The sequence below is a fragment of the Parambassis ranga genome, chromosome 22, assembly GCF_900634625.1.
Source record: "Parambassis ranga chromosome 22, fParRan2.1, whole genome shotgun sequence".
Classification (NCBI taxonomy): Eukaryota; Metazoa; Chordata; class Actinopteri; family Ambassidae; genus Parambassis; species Parambassis ranga.
In genome coordinates, this window is record NC_041042.1 from 7,623,377 (window position 1) to 7,648,066 (window position 24,690).

The 24,690-nt window shown below is 41.9% G+C and overlaps 3 protein-coding genes across 9 annotated transcripts in view; 2 read left to right on the forward strand and 1 right to left on the reverse strand.

The window, feature by feature from the left end:
- Positions 1-239: 239 nt before the first annotated feature.
- On the forward strand, positions 240-7,124 carry arhgap11a (Rho GTPase activating protein 11A). 5 transcript variants are annotated; one of them, XM_028395333.1, is made up of 12 exons: positions 240-903; positions 1,798-1,865; positions 1,956-2,052; positions 2,138-2,394; positions 2,507-2,670; positions 2,765-2,905; positions 3,047-3,121; positions 3,471-3,644; positions 3,733-3,859; positions 4,002-4,110; positions 4,774-4,888; positions 4,983-7,124. In XM_028395333.1, the coding sequence occupies exons 1-12, from the start codon at positions 775-777 to the stop codon at positions 6,479-6,481; spliced, it is 2,955 nt and encodes a 984-aa protein (XP_028251134.1). In that variant the 5' UTR covers positions 240-774; the 3' UTR covers positions 6,482-7,124. The 5 variants fall into 5 exon arrangements, with proteins under 5 accessions (XP_028251134.1, XP_028251137.1, XP_028251135.1 ...); XM_028395337.1 differs by having other exon boundaries at positions 246-288; XM_028395336.1 differs by lacking the exon at positions 3,471-3,644.
- Positions 7,125-8,275: 1,151 nt separating this feature from the next.
- Positions 8,276-10,068, forward strand: grem1b (gremlin 1b). Its single transcript, XM_028395610.1, has 2 exons — positions 8,276-8,489; positions 8,832-10,068. The coding sequence occupies exon 2, from the start codon at positions 8,833-8,835 to the stop codon at positions 9,379-9,381; it is 549 nt and encodes a 182-aa protein (XP_028251411.1). The 5' UTR covers positions 8,276-8,489; position 8,832; the 3' UTR covers positions 9,382-10,068.
- A 634-nt stretch (positions 10,069-10,702) lies between these two features.
- The window catches only part of LOC114427492 (formin-1), a 41,953-nt gene continuing 27,965 nt past the window's right edge, over positions 10,703-24,690 (reverse strand). For all 3 annotated transcript variants that reach the window (XM_028395585.1, XM_028395587.1, XM_028395586.1), the window contains 5 exons: positions 22,119-22,211; positions 17,706-17,757; positions 13,984-14,133; positions 12,642-12,723; positions 10,703-12,531 (listed from right to left, as the gene is read on the reverse strand). In XM_028395585.1, coding sequence (XP_028251386.1) covers positions 12,487-12,531; positions 12,642-12,723; positions 13,984-14,133; positions 17,706-17,757; positions 22,119-22,211 — 422 coding nt within the window. In that variant the 3' untranslated portion in view covers positions 10,703-12,486. The remainder of the gene's footprint in view (positions 12,532-12,641; positions 12,724-13,983; positions 14,134-17,705; positions 17,758-22,118; positions 22,212-24,690) is intronic.

Consider the following 24,690-nt stretch of genomic DNA (forward strand, 5'->3'; position numbering starts at 1 on the left):
GGGCGTAATGTAATATTGCGCACATTTGTGCATTTTTCATCTGTAAAGTTTATCATACAGAGTGATCCGGATGAACAGGAACATCCACAGCTGCAGCAACAGAAACTGCACCGCCCGGCGAGGCTGCCAGAGGTCAATAAAACACACGCCCCAGAGAACTTTATTCAAACACTTTACAGCCAATCAGAGCGCAGAGCGTGAGGAGCGCCGCTGTTTGAATGCACTGCGGAAACAGACAACTTGGCAGGAGATTTGACGAGCGAGACGTGGTACAATGCAGTTAGCTAGGTAATGATTTTAATCATACTAGGTCAGATTTATTAGTCTAGGAATAGGTTTTTCAGTTGTTCGTGTCCAACAGGAGATATATTATATTTTTTTTTCCGAGTGAGGCATTTTAATACTCTTTGTGTTACTTGCTAACCGAGCTGGCTAACGTTAGCTAGCTAACTGCATTGCAACTGATGCATGAGGCCAACCATTACTCGGGCGCATAATGTAACATTCATCGCCTCCTTCGTACTGTTTTTTGTTCTTCTTACTGCTGGGAGATCAGCTGATAGACGGTTGTGGAGCTCAAGCGCCTTGAGAACAGTTTGTCTACGTGAGAATGATTTTAGCGTCAGAGGTCAGGCGAAAGTGATTAAGTTAGAGGGGCTGGGTTCAGGACTGCTGCGGATGTCGGTTTACTTTGGTTCTGATAAAAGACTGCGACTAGCTGTGACAGGGACATTTGTACACGTTTACATTTAAGGTGCAGGGTTAGAGTGTGAAATGAAGGTCATGGAGAGAAATGTCATGCGTTTATTAGCTGTGCAACAGCTCCGTGCTGCGTATGGAATAAAGACAAAGAACTGGAACAAAAACAGAGCAGCCAGCTGCAAACCAGCAGCCAGCAACTCGGTAGGTACAGTGAAAAAAACTATATACCAACAATGCATGTTCAGCACCACAGACTTGATATCTGTCTGCAGTGATTCAAAACCTCTGGACTTGACAGCCTGGTACCGGTAACGTTAGAGCACGAATCAACAAGTTCACAGTGGTAGGACTGGAGATGCTATTGTTTAGCCCACAGAAATACATTAGCATATTCCTGAAAGCTCGCCCCTCAATGACGAGACCCATTTGTTCGTAGTCTGTTGTCAGCCATGTCAGTCACCGAGGAGGCTTTGTTTGGCTTCGGCCGTGATTATTCACGCCATAAACTTCTTTACCATCAATTTGAACCAAGACACAGAAGGGCAATGTTTTCTCATAAATCTGTATGGCAAACAGTTGTAGTGTTTTTGGACGTGTATACAAAAGAAACAGGACAGCTGAACTTCTTTGTATGCAGTTTTAAATTTAATGTCACTTTTTTTGTCACAAGGAGTCACAAGGTTTGTTGCAACAGACTGTGTGTGGCTTTTCAAATGAATGTTCAACTTCTGCATTTACTGGAGAGAGAAAAACGATGAACTCAGACTGTGACTGAAGAAGTCACAATCTAACTGAATCATTTTGCTGCACTCGTTGAGGTTAGAAACCATCATAAAAGGGCTTTCATGACTGTTCTCTTAAGCATAGGCATGTGTGGAATCCAGCCATCAAACTGATCAAAAGAAAATGGCAGCAGTGAAACTCTTGTAATATTTGAATCCAAGAAAACTAGAATTTGAACATACCGTAGTTAGGTCGAATACTGCAGACAGATTATTGGACTGGATGAATTACTAGTTTTTCACCTTTTCTTATGTTTAGAATTTAAAATTAAATGTGTGATTTTTGTTTTTTGCCCTCTGGTGTTTTGCACAGACAAAGGTTTTTGGTGTACCTTTGGAAAGGTTATCATACTACAGTATGGAATGTGGAAACGTGCCACGGTAAGTAGACATGCTTACTATTGGCAAGTTATTTCATGTCCCGTCTTGTATTTTTTTTTAAAAACAATTATTTCATTTTCCTCTTTCTAGTTTTCTAGTTGACGCCTGTATGATGCTGTTGGCACATGTCGACACAGAGGGCCTGTTCAGAAAATCAGGCTCTGTCGTTCGCCTGAAAGCACTCAGGGTGAGTGATGGTTGAAGTTTCCCTTGCTTTCACTAAGCAACCATAAGATGCTGGGAACTAACTAAGCTGTGTTTTGTCTGTCCAGGCAAAGCTGGATGAAGGGGAAGAGTGCCTGCGCTCTGCTCTTCCTTGTGATGTGGCTGGTTTGGTGAAGCAGTTCTTCAGGGAGCTGCCAGAGCCTGTACTACCCACAGAATTGCAGGAAGCTTTCCTCAAGGCCCAGCAGCTCCCCACTGAGGAGGAGAGAACCTCTGCCACAATGCTGCTATCTTGTGTACTGCCAGACAGAAACCAATGTGTTTTACGTCACTTTTTGGACTTCCTCTATAATGTGTCTAGAAGGTGCTCTTTTTCATTATTTGCAAATACAAGTCTACCATCTTTTCCATTGTTTTATCATAATCTTTGTAGAATGAAAGAGACATAATTTTTTTATTGTCCCTGTAAATTACAGGAGTGCAGAGAATAAGATGGATAGCAGCAACTTGTCTGTAATCTTGGCCCCCAACCTCCTTCATTCTGGAGATGGCACAGAGAAAATGAATGCCAACACTGAGAAACGCCTCAAGCTACAGGCAGCAATCATCCACTGCTTCATAGAGAATGCCTGCAAATTCGGTATGACCTGTGACCTATGTAAAACCTGCACGCCATCTGTGTAGCAGGCTATGTTCCTTTTTAAACAGTCAATGTTTGGTTGTGTGTGTCACAGGCGTGTTGCCACAGTTTCTTCAGGAGAAAGTTCCGGCCATGATGGGCTGCGAGGAGGGTGTTTTCTCTCCTAATCATGAGGATGCTGAAGAGCTCGCCTTAAACTCAGGGATGAAAAAGAAACACAGGCGCAGTTTTGGAGGTAAGAGAAGTTTACTCAAAATCCTCTGGGTCCTGTTTTAACCACAATAGAATTATTTAGGAACACTAGGCAAAGAAAATGAAGCATGGACAGTGCAGTGACACTGGTGGTAAATAAGATTTATGATTTCTCATATTTCAGATGTGGTCAATGGTGCACTGAATAAGATAAAAACTAATAGAACACCCACAAAAATCACCCAGGCAGACAGTCTTGGTAGGTAATATGGTCAGATGAGATCATGTAGCATGATAATTCTGTAGTAGTACATCTGCTATGCACTTGACACAGCCAGCTCTCTGTTGTGCAAACAGAAATCAAACCTTCACTTCTGCGCTTTGAATGAAATCTGTCTGCATTTTCTTTCCTAATGAATGACTATTTGAATAATGTGAAGTGAGGTCTCACTGTATTGGCTTTTGTTTGCTTTGCCTGACTGATTATTTTCCCCACGTTTTGCCAAAATCTGCCATTTTCTCTGTGCTTTGGTTCAAAAATCCTTCTTTGAATGTTTTCAAATATGAAAAAAAATTAACACATAATAATCCTTTTGTGATTTCGCTAGTCTTTTCCTCTGCAACTCCTGTGATTGCAACACCAGCATCCAAGCGAAAGCTTCCTTCGGAATCTGGTCACTCTTTTGGATTTTCAAACAAGAAACGTAGATCTGTCAAAAAGAACCTTGGGATAGAATTACTTCCTAATGCTTTGTTCAGCGGGACCTCCACTCCTGGATCAGGTATTAATGAATGCTTGATCCAAGCATTTGCTGTGCTACATCAACAGCTTGTGGATGAGCTGACATTTTCCCTCTTTATATGTTCCAGCTTACAGTGCTTCAGGGGTCTTGGACGCCTCACAAAATATGTCGTCAGCTGGGAAGTCTAGAAGGCAATCAGCAACCTCCTCAAGGAGGAAGAGCCGACGACTCAGCAACAGACATGCTGTCAACAGGTACACATGTGACTTCCAGTGACCAATCAAAATTCCCTGTGGTCTTATTTGCCTCTTAATGCACTATGCCATGTGAATTCAAACTGAGATGATGGTTTGCAAAATATTATTTTAATGTCTGATCTTGGTGTGTCTTTGTCAGAGTCGAATCTGGGCGTTCTGGCTGCTTCTCGCCTAAAGTCTGCAAAAAAGAAGCTTCACGCAAGTCCCTGCGCTTACGCTTTAGCCTGGGGAAGAGCAGCAAAGATGCTGTAAGTGTGGTTGCACAAAAGAATTCCACCACTTATCGAGTTCACTAATTAAAAACTGAGGGCTGCAGGCTGTTAATTGCATTTAGGCAAATGTTGCAATAAACTATAAAAAGATCTAATAGATTCACACACAAGGTGTGATTCAGGGGTTAATTAGTGCACAGACGCACTTTGATGTTTAAGTTTACTTTGTTGCTAACACCTTTAAAACAATGCATGCAGAGCTTTAATGATAATCTAAAACTGTTTTGCAGCATTTTACATTTTATGTTAGAAAATAAACTGTTTACTTGTATGGTACAAGCCATAGGGGATTTCCTATGTTTTAGTGATTAAACTAAGCACTCAGGAGAACGAGTGTGTGTACTATATATTGTAACCTGTATGTGGGTACATGGATGAGTTGTTGAAGCTGCATGACTTAATTTTCTTTAGCTAAATGTATATACTGGACTTAATAAAAAGTTTTTTTTAAAAAAAGCTATATCTTGTTTCTTCTGAGTGATTTTTATCATCCTCTGAAGAACTAACCATAAATGTCAGAATTAACAAATTAATGTTGGTTTGGGTGATTTCTGTGGGCACCTTTCTAACAAAATACTACGCTATAGCTTAACCCACCTTGAAGCTTCTTTCATTTCTCATTTCATGCCTGTGATAAAGGGGTCTGAGTCCATTGGCTGGCGACTTGCCACACAAGAGAGCACCACCAGTTTCCGCTTCAGCAAAGAGACAGAGTTCAGTCCATCGGTTGTGCCTAGAAAAACTGAATCCAAGGGTGAGTACCAAAGGCCGAAGCGTACAGTCATTGTCTGCTTGTATATGCATTGTTATTTTGTGTACATACTAAAATCCTCCTTACTTTTTTCTAGGCTCTAAGTACATTAGTAAATCTGAGGACAACTTGCTGACCCCACAGCATGACTCCAGTGTCCACCAGATCTCATGGAGTGGGGAGACCCCTGTAGGAGCCCAGGCTTTCAGCAGAGGTTTATTCACAGACACCCCCATGAACATGTGTCTCAAAAACAACTTCTCATCTGAGCCTGTCATCGTCGCATCAAAGCCTCCAGCCGGGACTAGCCTACCTATGAAGCTATGTTGTGCTTCCAGTGCTGAGAGCCTCGACAGCAAGCCCTCCACCACTGAGCCCCAGACACAAACTGCTCCCACCTTGCTGAAAATCAAAAAGGCCTCAGCAGAATCGGGTAGTGACCTTCACATACAGGACTGCGCTTCCCCTGGAACAAATATCACAAAACCGATGGCAGATGGCACCCCGATCCCTCCACCAGAGACTCCTAAAGGCAAAGTTCTGTCTTTGGACACTTTGGAGACCTGCAGCTTCCCAACTCAGCAGAGCTTTCTGGCTAATGAGCAGAATGTTACTTTTGGTCAAATTGAGATTGCAGCTTTGTCTCCATTGCATATTGATAGTGTCATTTTTGACACGGGTGTTTACTGTAGCCCAGTAATTAAGAATGTGAAGGGTTCTCCAAGTGCTGCTATTAACAGTAGCCATAACAACACCCTGCTGGAACAAAGTGAGAGAGAGGCAGAGCAAGTAAACTGCAGCAGGTTGATCGATGCCCTGGACATCCAGAGTCCTGCTCATTTCAAACTGGGTGTCTCCTCTGGGCTACAATCCACGCCATACAAGCCAGGGTTTGGGCTCAGAGCTGAGATTGTTACACCTCCCGCAACTGCTCCTGCAACTGGTACTGTAGTCGGCATGTTGCATGAGAAAGAATTTTTCCCAGAGAGTGGTACCAACGTCCAAAACCAACAACAACCACACAGCCTGGAGACTGAGTGCCGGGTGGCAGATCACATTCAGTACTTTAACAAGCTCACCCTTTACTCTCCTAGAGGCTCCAAGTGCAAAGCAACCAACTCCCCCCTCCAGTTCCAGCGTACCCCTGTGCGTCAGACTGTCCGCAGGATCAACTCCCTCTTAGGAGAGAGTAGGAGGCCCACCAGAAATGCTGACCCCACCACCAACCAGAGCGGTCAGGTAGCAAAGGCTGTGAGTCTAGAGAGTGGCCTCTCCCCTCACCCACAGCTCCAGCCTCATCTGGGAGAAACACAGATGGTACTGTCCAACTCTATGTGCCCCATAAAGAAACCACCTCCAGTCCCACCAAAAAAGCCAAGCACCTTGGGCCGAAAGCCCAAAGCCTGTGCTCTGGGGGACGTCACCAACAAGACCCAACCAAAGATGAAAGTGGACAGTGCTCCTGGTCTGTCTGGTGCTCAGAAGCCTCTGGTTCAGCAGGTAGCTGACAAAAACATGAACTATTACAGGGGTTCACCTAGAAACCCTCTGAACCAAGGACGACTGCTGTCTGCCACTAAACCTGTTGATTTATAGTGAATGTTCTTTTTTTTCATCTTTCCTCTTACTATGCAGGTCTGGCAACATTATGTCTATGTCGTTGAACATTCCTACTTATTTTATCCACATTTTCAGGGTCTTAATTTATTATGTCGTAGGTGCTGATAGTGTTGCGTTAGAGCCTTATTGGGAGATATTCATATGCCTTACTTTGTCTTTTACCTACGTTTTAGAAACTAAATCTTGGCGATTTCAGCCTGTAAGATTATCTGTTAGTGTTAGGACTGTAGTGTGCAGACCAATTTAGAATAAATGAGATTGCTGGTATGACTGGAAACCTTTTGATCAAATGTTTTGCTATTTATGCATTTATATATATAAAAAAAAAAGAAGTGAAAGCTGTTTATCACTGAATATGTTCTTAGCGTCTACCATGAGAAAAGACAAAATTGCACCTTGTGTTTGTTTTATGAAAAAAGCCAAGCAGTATTGATCTGTCTACAACAGTCCAAAATCACAGAGCCCTCAGTCAGTAAATATATTTTGCTGTGTGATCAGTTTCAGACTTAATAAAAACAGCATACCATTTTCAAGTCTGAGGCTGAATTCTTGCTTGAAATGACTGACGCTTAAAGGAGCCACAAGGGGGCGTCCTCCAGTCACTGCTCAAGCTGCTTTTCATACCTACCGGGCTCAGGGGGTTTATTCTGTCAACGTGAAGCTGACATGAGTGTTTACTGGCTTGTTTAAGAAGTATCCCCATATAAAGCACTGATCGTTTGCAGTTCTCATAGGTGCATTTAAGCTGCCAAATATTGTTCTTTCAGCTTCTTGTAAAGTCAGGTAGTGTGAGCCAAACAGTGGAAAATAAAAACTACTATTAAAAATACAACCTGGCAGAACTTGCAGTATCATGAGGAAGGTGACTACATGGTCTCAGGTTGGATTTTTTTTTATTTCCTTGTAAAGAATCTGAAGAGTTTCCAGTGATGAGATGAAGGTCAAAATCATTCTTAGAGATTTATCCTCCACCTCCCATTCACAAGCCTGCGTGCTTTTTCACACGTTAGGTTGAGAATAATCTCTCAGATCAGTCTACTGTCGTTTTTGATCGAGTAATAGACCATTACATGTCTGGGAGCCTTTCAACCTATAGTGTAAACATTTAAATGTACATGTAATTATGACCGAAGGATGGCTAATAACATATCACACTGAGATGTAGTTCACTGTCTGGCAAGCTGTTTTTATTTCTGACTTTGATGTTCATTTGAATACACCATTATTATTATTGTTTTTTTTATTTAACATTTAGGATGGTATGTGGTAATAATAAAACATTTAAAGACCATAATCTGAGAATACACGTCACTCATTCGCACAGTTAATTAGAACATTGACTGTTTTAGATTTGAACCCTTATGCCACCTCACTGTGTTTCCACGCATGTATCAATACCATAAATGAATTGTGGACATTGTGGAATGATGCTGAGTTTTCTGAGACAGTCTGGATGCTGTAGTGAACTTTTGTTTTGATAAGGTTGGTGCTATTTTGCGTTTATATGCATAAAATCATCCAAATAGTTAACTGAATATTTTTTTAATTGCAGTATTATCACCCAATAGTAATAATGACGATGACAAAATGTTACTTTTTTCATGTGCGCGAAAACTTTCAGGCCTGTGCGCCCTCAGCATGTCTAGCCCCCTCCTCCTCCTCTTCTTCCCTCCCTGCTTGCCCTCGCTGTTGTCTGTTTTCTTGAAGTGGGTTCAAGAAAGTGTTGAGGGGGCGGATAGTCTTGATTTTCGTTACATCGTGCTTAGCCAATAACTGTGCACAATCTCAGCTGGCAGACATTTAAAAGGGAGACAGTCCGGCGCTGAAGCAATTTGTATTAAACCCCCTGGCCCCTGTCTATGGAGCGGTTAGTCTCCCACACATCCACAGTCCCACCAGTGTACAGTCGACAGTAGTAGGTGCTTATCACCTCGGAAGGTGTCATAAAGAACAGGATCACATCAGCGCGTCTGGACTCGCCCAGGTGAGTGAATTTGAATCCATATTTCTTAATGTCTCTTATTTTTCTCTCTGTTCTTATGCGCACGTGGACACTCTCATAGGGGACTTAACACATCAAATGGTTTATACTTTTGCATTGGGTAAATCCGCGCGCATTCTTTTGGATCAGAACATGTATTTCTGGGTCATGTATTTGGACTAAGTTGAGATAAAAGGATTGTTTTCTCATTGTCATGTGGCTTAAAGAAAGAAGAAAAGGTTCTATCTGTGCGTTTTTACGCAGCGTAAAAACCCTGACAGCTGTGCGTCCAGAGTTGAAACGGTGTAGGTGATGAGTTATTATCTCTTCTCTCCTCTCCCTAAGGATGGACAACTCGACGCGTATCATCTGCGGTATGGTTTTCATCATTGGGTTTCTATCATTCTCTGTGGATTCAAAAAGAAACCGAGGTTCACAAGGCGCCATTCCTCATCCTGACAAAAATAACCCAAACGAATCGGAACAGCAACCGCAGCCTCCGCAGGCGGGCTCCGGGTCTCGGCAGAGGCCGGGTTCATCCTCACCGGCCGACGAGGTGCTGGAGTCCAGCCAGGAAGCTTTGCATGTGACGGAGCGCCAGTATTTAAAACGGGACTGGTGCAAGACGCAGCCTCTGAAACAGACGATCCACGAGGAGGGCTGCGTCAGCCGCACCATCATCAACCGCTTCTGTTACGGACAATGCAACTCTTTTTACATCCCAAGGCACATCCGCAGGGAGGAGGGTGCCTTTCAGTCATGTTCGTTTTGCAAACCGAAGCGTTTTACCACCATGACTTTTACATTAAACTGTCCGGACCAGCAGCCACCCACAAAGAAGAAACGCATCCAGCGCGTCAAACAGTGCCGCTGTATATCCATAGACCTGGACTGAACGCACTCCAATAACAGTGTGGGCAGGGTTGCTGTTACACGTGTCTCCGTTTGGAGATATGCAACACATATGAGATGTATCATTCTTGCACAATGTGTAAACAACTATGGACATGCAACTTATTAAACCGTCTATTAACAGCAACATTTTATCCCTCACCAGTTTGAAAACAAGCCTCACTGCACGGAAAGGCTGACGCGGAATGTGCACGTTTTACGCACGGCTTCCTTACCCCAATAGGAATACATTATCACGGTTTTAGTTAATAAATCACAGCTCCAAACAGTCTTTGTTGACAGATAAACAATTCTGTCCCATCCTGTACTTTATGTGTTCATATGTATGTTTGTTGAACTGTATGTTTCCACTGTGTGGAATTGGACTGATGAAGGCTTTATTTGTAAATGATTTTTTTTTATTTCGATATTTCAAGAATCTTTCAAGGTTAACCAAACTGATTTCTGTGAATTTCGAAGTCCATCAGTAAAGTTTTTTTTATTCTCTTTGGTAAATTGGAAGCCTACTTAAATATAGAAACAAAAGGGCTTCTTTATTAGATTATATGGATGATGTACAGTGGTGGTTTATCGAGATTAAATAATTGTAAAATGTACAGCCATCTTTGATGTAACCGGTCTGTTTATTCATTTGATTAAATTATCCACGAAATAAAAACGGATGCTGGATTATTGTGGATACACTTATTTGTATTAATTGTGTAGGAAAATAAATTAAACAGAATGTGTAATCCCCCCATTTATCATGTGCTGCTCTGCGTCACACCATAAACCTCTCAAAAAGTAGTCAACTTTATGAGCTTCTCTTTGCTTTAATAGAACTATTTTTAGAATTTAAAAAAGTTGTATTATTTAAGATTCTATATTGAATATAATAAATTCCAGTGCCATAGAGTGAAGGCCCATAAACATATATTTGTTTATCTTTCACTGGACTATTTATTTACTGAAACTGAGTCAAATGAGTGTATTTTTCATTGAAATAGCCATCTCATTAAATGTTACACTCTAAAAGCTTCTGTAAAAAATATTGGCATTCTAAAGTCATCTGGTTTGCAAAATGAATTACTTTATTTCCACAAATACTTTTTAACACTTTGGTCTGACTCATAGTTTATTGAAGAGACTAGCTGAATTATGAGTCACCAAATCCTTTTGGTGATTCAGGTTTCTTACATAAATATCACATTTTCTTGGCGTAGGCCTAATGGAAGCATTGACAGCCGTTAAGCTGGTTTAAACACAATCTTTCAAAGTGCAGGAGTTCATCCAAAAATAAGCCTGTCTTATTCAGCATCCAGTAGTTTATTCTTGAAATTTAAAACAATTCCATAAAATTTACAGAGCACCTATATGAGAGCTACTGAGGGGTTACATAAACTGACATATATATACACACAGTAGAGGCTACAACAATTCCTTGGTCAGTTATCAGCTCATTTTTGCTCTTCCACCCTTCTGGAGTAAAATATAGCAATTTTGAAATATTTCAGTATTTATACAAAATAAATGGCACATGTGAAAGACTTTGGAGGGTTAAAAAAAATCAGTAATTGAAAGAGCAGTATTATGGAAAATCTGTCGATCAGTCTGAGGTATAACAACTCACATGGCTTGAGGTGATAATCTTACATGTTCTGAATAAAACCCTGTTTGCTCCAAAACTAAAACAGAACACTCTTCAGTAATAATCATTGTCTACATTGCTGAACATACTGTAAATCTGCACAACATACACCCATTGCAAAATATAGCTCTCATCTAACTGACATATCAAACAATTTCTCAGTTCCATTCAGTTACAACTCAGAAAAATTAGACCTGAAGGGAAACGAAGCTGCTGTTTTTTTGGCATAAAATAACTCTTTCCTTACATAAATAGACTTTTCTTCAATGACACAGGCGTGCAGATAAATCTTATTATATTAGAGAAAATAAAACATGATCTTCCTTTGAAACAATCTAACAGTGTTTTACTATGGAGCGATAGGATGGAGGACTCTTGCATAGCAAAAGAGGTGCAAAAAGTGCAAAAAAAATGTACACAGTTAGCCTAACGGGGGAAGTGTGGGTTATAGCGTGCAACAACACAGCTATTGCAAGCAGGAAAGTGCTTAAATTGACTGAGCACAAAGTGATGTACAGCACCTACTGAGGAATGAGCAACTTCCTTTTTATTTCTGATTAAAATCTCAGTGACTAAAACCTGTTGTTTTTTTCGGAGGTTGTGTATGTGAGTGGGTTGAGGCCCTGGGCCAGACTCGCTGCCAGCTTCTGCTCTCCGCTGGCCATTACCCAGGAGAGGTCAGACTGGTGCAGTGCAACACATAACACAGTTAAATCTCCATATCGCTATGATTGTTTTTAAACACACATGTACAAAAACATGTCTTCAATCACTTTAAGCTCAGCGCTGCTCATTTATCATATTCCTCAAAGCTGCACATTCCCAGCCGATTCTACAACATGACATATTTACAAGAGGTTTAATGAGCCATGGTGAATTAAAAGCTACAGCTAAGGATACTGGGAGCTGCTTTTTACAAAGTTTCCTCTGAGCGGACATTACCAGGAAGCCATGTCTGTTCACACAGCAAGTGAATTTTCAACATGTATACTGTCTAAAAAGAAATGATTCTCAGCTTGTGGAGATCCAGAAGGAACCTTGTGGATGTTGTCAGCTGGCACTGCTGTGAATCCCACTGAACCCTGAAGACCTTTCACAAGCTGGGCACTCAGAGGTCACACCATGCTGGATGAATGAGGTCAACCTTTGGCCTTTATAACTCCCATCACTTGGGCTGTGTCAGCCATGCATCCTCGCTGCAGGGGTTGTACCAAAAAGCCTCAACATGAGGGTGGTGGAGCAGAGAGGCTGGGTGGGTGGGGGGGGGGGTCCGGCGCTGTTAGTAGGGCAGAGATGTGGCAGTGGGAGTAGTAAGAGTCCAGTGAGGTTTTATTGTGGTTCGAACGGGGGCGCTGAGGGTTGTCCAGTGCTGCTGAGGCAGGTGGTAAACGCAGGAGGGATGGAGCCTGCACGCTTTCTCACCAGCCTACACTTCTGCTCTTCTGTCACTAGTCATTTCACTCAGCTGGAGGACACGCTGGCTTCCTTTTGCCGCAGCCTTTCTTTCTGTTGGCAAGAACCACAAAAAGATTCAGTGTATCCATTTCAGTGCTGACACAAGAAAGAGCAGCTTTCAGGAAATTCCATTTCTTAGCTGAATATAGATCGGCTCTTACCAGACTGTTGGCATTGATCTTCTTGGTTTCGACTCTCTTCTCTGCTGTGATCTTCTTGATGTTTTCTTGAGCTTCCTTCAACCTATGGAAAAAAATACCCACAAGGACTTGAAATGAAAATAAGAAGAACACACCGAAAACATGAAAATAGTACATGTGTAAACCAGATAAAGCCAGTAGCCTCTCATCATGCTGTCCCTGTGAAGTTGTTTGTAAGAGCAAGTATCTCCCTGGGGCACCCTGTGTCATGGAGCTCTGTACAGCCTTGAATGCGCACGCACACATATATACCATACACACACACACATACACACACACACACAGATCCTCTGTGGAGTTTGTGGTCAGTGAAAGCCCCTTGAGTGAGAAGCAGCAGAGAATGACAGTGGGTTGATGAGATAATGAGGCAGCCTTTAAAAAACACTTGGCTTTTATGAGTGTGCAAACAGTATTTAAAAAGTTAATTGTACATAAGCACAATCAGCTGTGCATAATGTGAGACACAATTACCTAGTAAACAACTAAAAGAGAGCACATGGATCCATGGCAGGCCTGTGAAATCTCTGGGAGAGTGCTTCAGATCAGTGTGACAGAATGTGAAGAGATCCACAATGGCATCCACATTAAACTACAGCCACAAAACAAAAGGCCTGGACCAACTGCATCATCCTCAAAGATGTACGTCCTCCCTGCACGTGCAGCTCGGCTGCCCTTTGAGCTGCGTGTCCAGCATCATTACAGTGTTTATCAGTTCTCCCATAACGCACAGCCTTTTAACGGCCACAGGCCCCCGTCCGCTTGCCAGTAAAGCCAGGCGGCCGCCAGGAGGGTCTGCAGTCTCTCGTAGGAATGCCCCCCCAACACGATGCCTCAGGTCAGAGGAAACATCATAAATTCAGGCCCCAGTCCTTCAGACACAGGGCCGAGGCCTCGGCGACTCTCTCCTCTTTGATGGCCTCCCTCTTTGCTTTAACTACAACACAGCATCTGCACGTCACCCTCGTACAATTAGTGCTAATTTGACATGATGTCCAGAGGTGTTAAGCACCTATTCAGAGGTGACATAAACAAGAAGTCTAAAATGGTTGAGGTTTGGCACCCAAATTTGTTGTATATTCACATCAGAATGCAGAAAAAAAATCTACCACACACTAAACACAAACACATGAACAGCAGGTCAGAAACATAGGAACATACAATATCATCTGCACTGAGGCTTTCTTTTCACTTTGGCGGTCCAACATATGCACACACGGAGCATGCAGTTGTCTGCACAAAGCCTCATGTACACAGGGACCTGAATGTTTGTGTGCTCTGACAGTTTCCTGAGAGTCCTCCTCACCTCTCCTTGGAAATGGTCTTGCTTTGTCGTATCCAGGTGTTTTTGAAGTCATTGCAGAACTCGTACCAGAACATGAAGACATAACCCGGTGTCACATCTTTCTCCCCAGACTTTGGTTTAATACCATAGTAGCTCACCATGTCCTGGAAGCTGTAACGGAGGGAAACACAGCAGAGGTTCAAACAGTATTGTCTTATCACACATACACACCACAAATAATTTGTGACACGGATGAAAGTGTGTTGTACTGAACTACCCAACAGTAACAACAAACAGTAACAGGAAGAGGGTGAAAACGGTCAAATATTGACACAACACGTGCAGAAATTGATGGATGTAGAGTCCGACAGAGAGGCGAGAAAAAGAGCTGGAAGGAGCGTCCACCCTGCTGGGCCACAGGGGAGAGCCAGTAGCAGCGGCTCCATTATCGCATTGACCTCTACAGCCTGCAGGGGAACACTGCCAGAGGAGATAGAGACAGCCAAGAACAGGCAGCTCCTCCATGCACAACATCTCTCTCTCTCTCTCTCTCTCTCGCACACACACAAACATGCTACTGTTGAACTCACACATACAGTTCTAAGAACTTATTTACTGGCACTCATAAAACCACAAAGACAAATCAGATCTCTGAATAGAGAGAGATTGTGGATATTCTGTTAACTGACAGGCGCTGCAGCACTGTTGTAGGCCTTGACTTAATTCAATTGTAACCAAATCTGAACTCTTCACGTGGCTCTCAGCAGCACACACAAGCCATGAAAAGAAGCCTGCTGCTTCAGATTCCCTTCTCTAACCCAAACATGAAAGACATTTTCTAGCCGCGGCTGTCAAAAGGTTGATAAAAGGAGGCCATGATTCAAAGGATGCTCTCTGTCCCATTGACACTCAGATAGGCCCTGACCTCCAGATGCTAGGTGGCTTTTTGCAACGCTAATCTAAGACATGTTCATGTAGGGTGAAATGGTGCAACATTCTGCCCAGACGGTCAGCAAAAAGTCTGAAAATAAGCAGTTTGTGCATGAGCCTGCTTCCCATTTCCAAGTGATGCATCATTTTACTGGGATGCTTACATCAGAAGGGCACTGTAGATCACTCTAGAGAAGAAGTCCGACGAACAAGGTAAAGAAATATGTAGATTGATCAAACAGACAGTCAGGATCAGGTAGCTTTGTTGACTAATCTAGCATGATGAAAAGGGTTTCCTCTCCATCAGCTCCTCTCCTGATCCCGGGTCATCATGTCAAAGCTTGCACAAATCATGCAACAACTTTTTCCTTTTAGCCTCCTGAGCATAAAAAAAAACCCAAGCAGATACACACAGCTTCACAAAAAACAGATGCAAGCACTCTCACACGTACCAACAAAATATAAACAAAATCAAGCAGACCTTTGTTCATTTGCGAATGCAGGCAGGCCACACTGACGTGAACACAAATGCACATGTTATACTTCTGTAATCTATGCTATGATGCCATTGCCGTGAGAGGGTTTACTGCAGCACCCACAGCCGGCATTCCTCACTGACAGCTATAAAAAAAGACCCATTACAAAACCATGAACAGCCGTGAGAATCAGTGAAATATTTGGACAGGCAACGCTGCATTCCTTTGTTTCTCCAGTAAAAAGATTACAGAAGTAAACGCCATGTTGTTGGCTGATTTAGCAGCAGCCTTTTTTTTTTTTTTTTTTTTTGTAGTGCCCGGGCAGATTAATACACAAACCTAGCACCAGCAAAACCCTAACTGCATGGTGACTGTAGAGATGGCACTCAGGCCAACTGAAATTGAGCATGATGGAGGGGAGGGAAACTTAATGAGACGGAACTGAGGACAGAACCAGAAAAACCTCAGCGCAGCACAAACACTGGGAGACAAATTAGGACAGCATGTTAGGAAAATGTCTCATCATGGAAGGACATCAAAAAGACCAAACGTAATAATGGTAAACATAATAGAAATGGAGTATAATTACACTCTATGGTGTTTGACAAATGAGCCTGGAGTACCTGAAAAACTATTATACTTCTTAAAGGGACAGTTCACCAAAAAATGCATATATTACATTATATAAACCAAATCAATAGTAAAACTAAAAAATTAAAATTATAAAATTAAAATTAATAACTATTTATTATTCTGTGTGCTTTGAAGTTAATAGCTATGTAAGTATATAAATAAAATCTTTTTGGTTTAATACTTAATTTAATAATTTAATATTTGTCTTAATTTATTATATTATTTAAAATATTTTATAGTAATATGGAAAATAATTTTCAGATTTCTAAATCCTTTTGAGGTCTACCATGCTGCATAAACTGCACAAACCAGTCCTGTGAGTGTCCCCGATTCATATCATCCAGGTCCCACACAGTGCTGGTGAAACTGTGTGACTCCTCCTGAGGTCAGGGCGGCGGTATTAGGTAGCACTAAGGATGTGTTGTCTATTTCTTTTATTAACCCCAAGCCATAATCTTGCCACTGCTGCTGTGTTGCGTTTATGTGAGGATCCCTCATCCAGCACAGATGTGAGAGCCCACCCAGGGCCCGGAGAGCCCGCTGACGCCCATATTCATCAACAGGGTGTCACTTTTACGAGGTGGCTCTGTGGGAACCTGAGAAAGAGACCCCCGCCTTCCCTCTTGCTCTACCTAGCGCCAGTCAGCCAGCCCCCTCTTTAGATGAAATTAAAGGAAAACTTCATTAAAGGCAAAGGTGCTGTCAGCTGCGGGGCCCTTTTGATCAATATTCCCCTCCAAGTTCAACACCTTGATGCCAGTGGTGTCACTCATGCACATGCGGGTGTGAACACACACAGTTCACTGTGGGTCAGTGGACAGAAATATCAGAGGACAGAGAATGAGAGGTACAGCCGTCCCCTCAGCAATTCTCTTGGCTGCAGAACAGCAACATGAAACAGACCAGTTTGGATCCACTCACTGAGTTATAGAGTTGTCTAAAGCAATCAAATTCCTAATTGTTTATAGTTTCCATTTTCTTGTGTCCGGCGTCTTTCACTTTCTCCTTTATATGCTTTTCATGATTTATTTTGGAAGTGGGAGAGTTACGATATAAAGCAAACAATTCTGCTCTCTATCCAAACAAGGCAAAATAATCTATTTGCTTTGTTTGTCTGCTCCACCATCTTTTTCCAATATGAAATTTTCCAGATAGGATTTTGCTCGGACAGAGAGCTCAGCGGCTGCCAGTGTGTCTTATGCCTATAAATCAGATGCCTCTCAAAAAACTCTCGGGAGGCTTCTGCACAAAACATGGCAGATAAGAATGATAGGAACTGCAGGGGAGGAAGCGTAGGGTGTCCAGGCTGAGATTATGTACGTGAACGTCCACTGCTGCTTCTGCAATGTATAAGGCATGTTGTTTACTAGTCTTTAAGATAAATTACAAAAAAACCCTAAGGTTTAGCACAGGTGTATAAATATCTATTTATCTCCTGATTAAGTTGGTGTCCTCCTTTACCTGTCTGGTCTAAAATTCTCATTAAGGACTAAAGTACAGAGAAGCACTGCTATCTTTCTGGAAACCTTATCAGCTGCTGCTAATACCTGTATACAACTATACAAATAATAAGCATTAGTGCTATCAGATACCAGCTATGTTATCTAGAATAAGCATGCTAAATAACTCGAGCCAGCTGTGTGACGTTTGCATTCCTTTGAAGGGAATATATTAATATTTTCTTCTTCTTTGTTGGTTTACTACCTTTTCTGTGCTGCGTTGAGTCGGTCCTCTTCAGCAGAGTGCTCTTTCTGAGCTGTAAAACAGAAAGAAAATATTTCAGATCATAGAGCAGATTATGATATTTGCGTTGACACAAAGAACCAAATGTTTCAACTGACTCCAGAAGAGGGCGCTGTGTTCTTCAGCTGTCCTCAGAACTGTCAGTTGAGGGGAGGAGAAGAAGAAGAGGAAGAAGAAGAAGAGGAAGAAGAAGAAGAAGAAGAGCTCTGGGGTGAGATGTCACTGACACAGTGAACATGTTATCCAAGTGACTGTTAAGCACATTGTAAAGTTTGACATGCTTCTGTGCGTTGACGCTTGAGGAGTGTGAAGCTGCCTGGGCTTGGGGGGGGGGGGGGGGTAGTGGTGGTCTGTTTTGCGGAGGTGTGTGTATGTGTGAGTGTCGCCGTACGTGTGCGTGTTTTTGGCAGAGCCGCACAGGGGTGCAGGGTGGAGCAGAGAGGCTTGGGAACTGGAGGCTCCTGTGGACTCCTGCCATGTAAAAGTGTCTAAATGCAAGGCAGATGTGTGCGGCGGGCCAGGCCGAGGTGCAAGAATTTATCTAGGGCCAGAGAGTGCCTGTGATCTCAGATTTATTGCATTTTTCCAGATTCATCCTTTTTACAATGATGGGGGACCTTTCCTACTTGAAGATTTAAGAGGGGGAAGTCTCCAAAAAATTGTTCAAAGGCAGGTTTGGGGGTCTTTTGGGAGAAGGTGAGCTAAAGCCTCCGATCAACCACCCCTTTTACTTTTTCTTTTTCTTTTTTTTTTTTACATGTATGTGGGCAACGACTGAGGTAAACCTAATGAACGGGGGGTGGCCATGTCTGGGATAAAGAACGAAGGGGGAAGAGGAGAGGGGCCGTGACCAATGGCGTTAGTCTCAGTGGGGGTCAGGCTGGCGCCTGAGGTACCCCTCTGGTGCGACTGTGCAGAGGTGGCACAGCAGCCGAGAGACGTAGGGAGAGCAAGAGAGTGAGAGCGGCTCAGAGAGAGAGAGAGAGAGAGAGAGAGAGAGGATGTGTGAAGTTTCTCTTCCTCCGCTGCCTGTGTAAACATGAAACCACTAGTCGCTAACTAGAAAGTTATGAGACGTGCATGCTGAGAGGGACAATAAATTAGGGCTTTAAAACTCTGACACACTTTTCCAAACCGCCGCTTTACCTAGCAGCCAGATAACAAAAAGATGGAGAACAGTCTGAGAGGAATGATGGAGATTTCCATAAAACATCCTATTTCATTGGAAGCTCTATTTGAACTTCATCAAAAGACTCCAGGTCGTTATCTGCAAATTCTACTTTGTCTATGTAATACACAGTCGTCAGAACGACTGGAGTTCAGGTTCTGACTCACTGACAACAAAGTACACGGATGTGATGATACACACGCATTTTCCTAGGAGAGCCAGTGAAATGGGCTGAGATTAAAAGCAGGAATTTGTTTTCAATTAGTCATGGCATATATTCAACGTGAAAAATATGCCAGTCAGAGCATCCCCAGAGGTTTCAAAGAGCTTCTATTAAAAAGAGAAGAAAAAGGTGGCTGATTACACATTAAAAATTCCAGTGTGATCTAGGAGGATTTTTTTTTTCCACTTTAGGGAACAGGAGGGTTATGTCTCGCAAAACTGCAGGGGAAGCACAAAGGCACATTCCAGAAAATCAGTGAACGAGGTCTGATAAACACCACATAAAATTATATTTAACACAAATCATACACGGAGGAAAAATTCCAGATTGTACATGCAGGACATGGCTAAGAGGTAGAGCAGTGACAGGAGCAGAGCACGGAGCAGCCTTACAGGAGGATGGATCACTGGATTCAGACCTGGGAGAGATCACACAGGCAAGTTTAAGAGGCAGAGCGCAGGGCGTTTGGGTTCACCTGCAGGCCCTGCTGAGAGCCTCACCACAGGCTGCATTATGGGTCAGCACTACTCAGAAACAAAACTCTCAGAGCAAAGCTGAGTCTTTATGTCTGTCTTCATTCTCTGTACGGAGTCCAACAAGACTTCCACCAGATGCTAATTTCAATATGTCAAACACATGTATCTGCCCGTCAGCTGCCAGAGCCTTTACCTGGGTGAGATACTGACTCATACGCTGATTAGACAGAGTTTAAGAGCCAGTGCTTTTATTTTTTTTGCCTTTTGAAGTCATGGAATCATCACAAATGCTGATTATGCTCCGCTCCTCCTCCAAAGCAGCAGCTTAAGGAATTCTGTTTATGAAAAAATGGTTTATACAAGTACTCCACGGGAAACTTTATGATCAAGATGTGCTTCTGCAGACCAGTGCTAGTGGCAACCCACAAGCTTTTCACAGCCTTTTAAACATTTTGTGATACTTGGATGCAGTTATAAAGTTGAGAATCAATGTATGTCATGTCACACTTCCATTTTAGACCCATGCACACAATCTGTATGTGCCAATAAAGGTCAGTTGAGACATTGTACACAAAGACTGACTCCATGAATGTCTGTCAAAAACATCACAAACCTTTAAGATGGCACTGCTCAGACAGATAGAGCCCTTTGATACCATTCACTCCGATGTGGAGGAAGGTTTGTGTATAATAAAGCTTCAGTGAAACAGGGTATGGGTGTCTAATGGGCAACGTAGACCTTTATTTCAATGATGAGTGAGCCATAGCTCATTGCAGTGTGTACACAGTCACCTTCAATATGTAATCTCCCATTGTGCTTGTGTTTAAATTTTACACTCAACTGCTCATTTCCTGCTCAACTAAAGTAATAAAGGCGTTCTCACTGTCCTTCGTCCTCCGTTCTGTGTTTATTTCCAAGAATTACCCGAAGTGTCATTTGTATCCTTTAAAAAAAAAGGCATAAAGTCCATCATAGTCAACTGTAGGAGCTGAGCAGGGTTTGAGTCAAACAGGGGACAGACAGTGAGATGACCAGAGTGTGCTGGAGAAGCTCTGCTCCTGTCCTGGTGGTCCCCAGGAGTGATCCACTGAGGCCAGCCAGGCTTTACAAGGCCGCAGCCAGAGATGTCCTGCCAGCTTTATGGAAGCCGCGAGTACATGAGAACCATATTAGAGGCAATGTGATCCCTTCTACAGGCCTGTAGACTCCTGTCCTCATGCTGTCTTACAGCGTACCGAGACGTCCTCTCTCAGCAAGCACAAAAACACACACATGCACCAGGAGACCGTCCAACCAGCTGACTGTCTGACATGGCAAAAAACATAATTATAACTCTTCTTTTAAAAGGTCCTGCACTGTGTAATGTGGGTGAAAACAGGGCCTTTCTCCCTCTTTAAGCTCACTTTCATGAGACCATCTCTTTGGCTGTAAACCCTCTGTCCAAATGAATGTTTCATCTTTGAAGAATTTTCTTAACAACTTCACATGAGACAGGCCAGCTCATGAGCCGGGCCAAGGGCAAACATCCATTATCACTATCTGGCAGCGAATTCTTGAAGATGTCATTGTGCATGATTCGGATAGAGTGGGGGATGATTAAATAACCTCTCATCTCTCATCTTGACTGACACTACTCTAATTTTCTCAGCAGTAAAAAATATCTTGCAATGAGGGAAAGAGAGCCAGACATTACACAAACTTTCAAAACAAGGTAATTAGACCTCTTTAGCTGTTGGAGCATCACATGGCTGAATCAATAACATGATCTTGGAGCATTTTTTTTCTTAAGTGGTTAAAAGAATTGAATGATGTTGAACAGATTTTGCCAGAGAGGTAAAAGAAACCAGAAATCAAGCATTTGCTAGAATATTTTTTTTATGTCTACAAGCCATCAGTCTAAAAATTTAATGAGACACTATAGGTGAACCAATAGAAATTTCCCCAGCTGACTATTAAATAATAACTAATTTACATAACACATACATAACACAACATCTATAACAGTAATCTGAACTAAGCCATTTTTTTTTCTTTTTGTTGACATATTAGAGATATGTTTAAACGAGGGATTTTGGGATCTCTTTACTTCCTTACTCCGTGAATCAGGAAATGGTTTGCCTGCTCTATAAACTATGTTTATAAATGATGTCTGAAAAAACCCCTCAAAATAATTAATTCATGTAAAAATATTCCTGGGATATGTATTGGAAAATGTCATACTTTACAATTTGCAACATTTGCACGAAATATGCTACTTGGGCACTCTTTAGTTAATTACGTACTACTATTCCCATAGGACAAACTAGAGTAATTAAACAGATAAAAGTGAAGTCTTTGTCATACACAAGCCCCAAATCTCTGACTAAAGCATGGGGAAAAAATAGAATCAGGTGACAAATGCATGCCCTTTAAAGGACATTTATTGACATGTCAACCAAGCATTTACCCCTAATATGATGGATGAATAAAGTGCTACAGGTAGGATGAGGATTTTAGGCTTTACCCACCAGCAGAGATGAATCGCTCCATCTTTTCCTTGAAGGGCTGGAGGTGTTCCTCTGACGAGTTTGCACTAACTTTTTGGACCTCCTTCTCACAAGCTGGTGAAACAGAAAGAGAAAAAAAAACGCCTCTGTTAACTGAAACACACTCCTATAATTAAATGAGCTGTAGACAAGAGGGGACACAAAGCTGAGTTTAAATACAAGAAATCAAAAGGTTAAACTGTATCAAATTGTGTTTTTATACATAATTTCAGCTGATGCTGGAATAATCAGTTTGTTTTTCCTGTTATGGTTTCCATTGTCTTCCCTCTGAATTCTGCGAAGGTTTAATCAGAAACAATTTGCACAATGTGGTCCTGAGCTGTATTAGATTGCATTGTGGTCCCTCTGCTCGGCCTGCACATGTGGGTGCAGCAGATGTGTTTGCTGTTTGTGGATGGTTTTTCTTTGTTGTGCCAAATGATCCAGCTCACACAAGCTCAGAGGAAACAGGCGTGACTGAGTGCGTTCCAGCCGAACCTTTTCCCATTTCCTCTACACTGTAAGGGATACGATACACACAGATGCCTGGTGAAAGAACTTTGGCACGATCCTCCAACCTGTAAGTCATTAATGGCTGCAATAAATACCTTAACTTGCTTATGACTGCATAGCTAAATAGTTCTATAACAGAACAAGGACATTAACAGGTCTGGACGTTGTCTCACTTCACTGCGCCGCTGCTTTTAGATCCGAGTTTGCACGTGGAGCTGTTGCACCTGCAGCTTAGCAATGACTTTGTTTTTTTCCATTTACTGGATTTCTTAATACATTAGAGAGGAAAATCAATGTTAACATTAACTAACTATAAATCAACACAGTGTTGATACCAAGACACTTTAACTTCAAGGGTAGTGAGAGCGAGCGGTTATCAAAATAAAAAACTAAAATCAGCAAGCATACAAAGATGACAACCAAAATATCCTGTTTGGACAAACCACGCTTCCTTACCAGAAATCCCCCGACTCAAAAGGACCCATTAAAACAGTGTTCAAAACAGCAAGTCTACAATTTAGAGGCGGCTCTCTTCCAAATGTGGTCCAGACAGCAAAGGCCGCAAGGAGGAAGCCCACAAAAACACAGCAGCTGTAAAGAATAAAAGCTAAAAGCTCGAGTTTGAGACATTGTTTTGGAGTAATAGTACCGGTACATGTTTTTTTCTTTTCTTTTTCTTTTCTTTTTGGAAAAGTGCATTCATAAGGAGGATTCTCCACTAAGTAAACGACTGACGCCATCAGGCTAGACGGAAGACCTCAGACTTTACTGGGGCCTTTTCTGAAAATATTTAAAGCTTGTTTTTTTTTTATTTGTAACAAATAAAACCAAATGTGTGCTGAAATGGAGCACTTAGTGTTAATATACAAGGCAACAAACAGCTTTAAAAAAAAAAAAAAGGAAAAAGACTTGATGACAACATAGAAAAAAAAATTATATTGTGGCTCACTGTTATTGTTGCTTGAATGGCTGCAAAAATGTGGAAAACCTAATCCCATGCTCCTATATTCTTTATTAATTTTAAAGCTACGTTAATAATACGTAGACATTGAACTTTATTGTGATCTTTTGACTAATAAATAAGTTCCCTTACCTTTAAATGAGAAGCCTTTCATGTCAAAGGAAATGTTAAAACTGCATTAGGGACAATTTTAAATAAATAAAATGTAATTTATAATAAATGAAAATGAATTAAAAATATGAAGGCAAACACTGAATTATGCATATCATATCTTTGAAACTTCTGTAGTTACATAACTTTTTAAAGTAACTTTTTAACATTTAAAAAATATTTTGGCTTGTTATATATTTTGTATTGTACTGTATTAGTTATCATTATTCATCTATGAGGCCAATAATTAATAGAAACCTGTATCAAACAACCAAACAAAAAATCACTGTGGACTGTGGTGTTGTGCACGGCTGTAAGTCATTTATAAAACCGCTCTGATGGACATGAACTGGTCGGTTAACAGCCGTTTTATGGACTGTGTGTTATGTGTGTGTGTGCGCACAACCAAACCAGACAAAACCTGATTTGAGATTTCGAACATTTCCAGATCTATCTGTGTAGAAACTGAGTGGTTCTGAGCCAATATCCAGAGGCCCTCAACAAACATGACACTGCTGAATCCACCATATCTGAATAGGCGCACGTCAACCATCTATTGCATAATATGAGGTAACATGTCAACAGCTGTGGGTAGATGGGGGCAGTGGTGGCGGCGGCGGTGGTGGTGGTGGAGGTGGAGTGAACGGGAAGAAAAACAAACAAGAAAGCCAGACTTCTGTTCAGGGATTAACCCTGTGCGCTTTGTAAAATGGACAACTCTGATGTCACTATGTACTTATGATTCAACCGCAGTAAGCAAGAGCCCCCACATCAGCTACCAGGAAATTACAGCAGGCCAAGACAATGCACAACTATAGTGTGTGGATTTAAAAGAATTGCTTAACAGTGGATGGAGACTCTGTGGAACACCACAAGATGCCTCCCGCCTCACAGAAAAATCCTGAATAAGCATAAACACTGAGGGAGTAA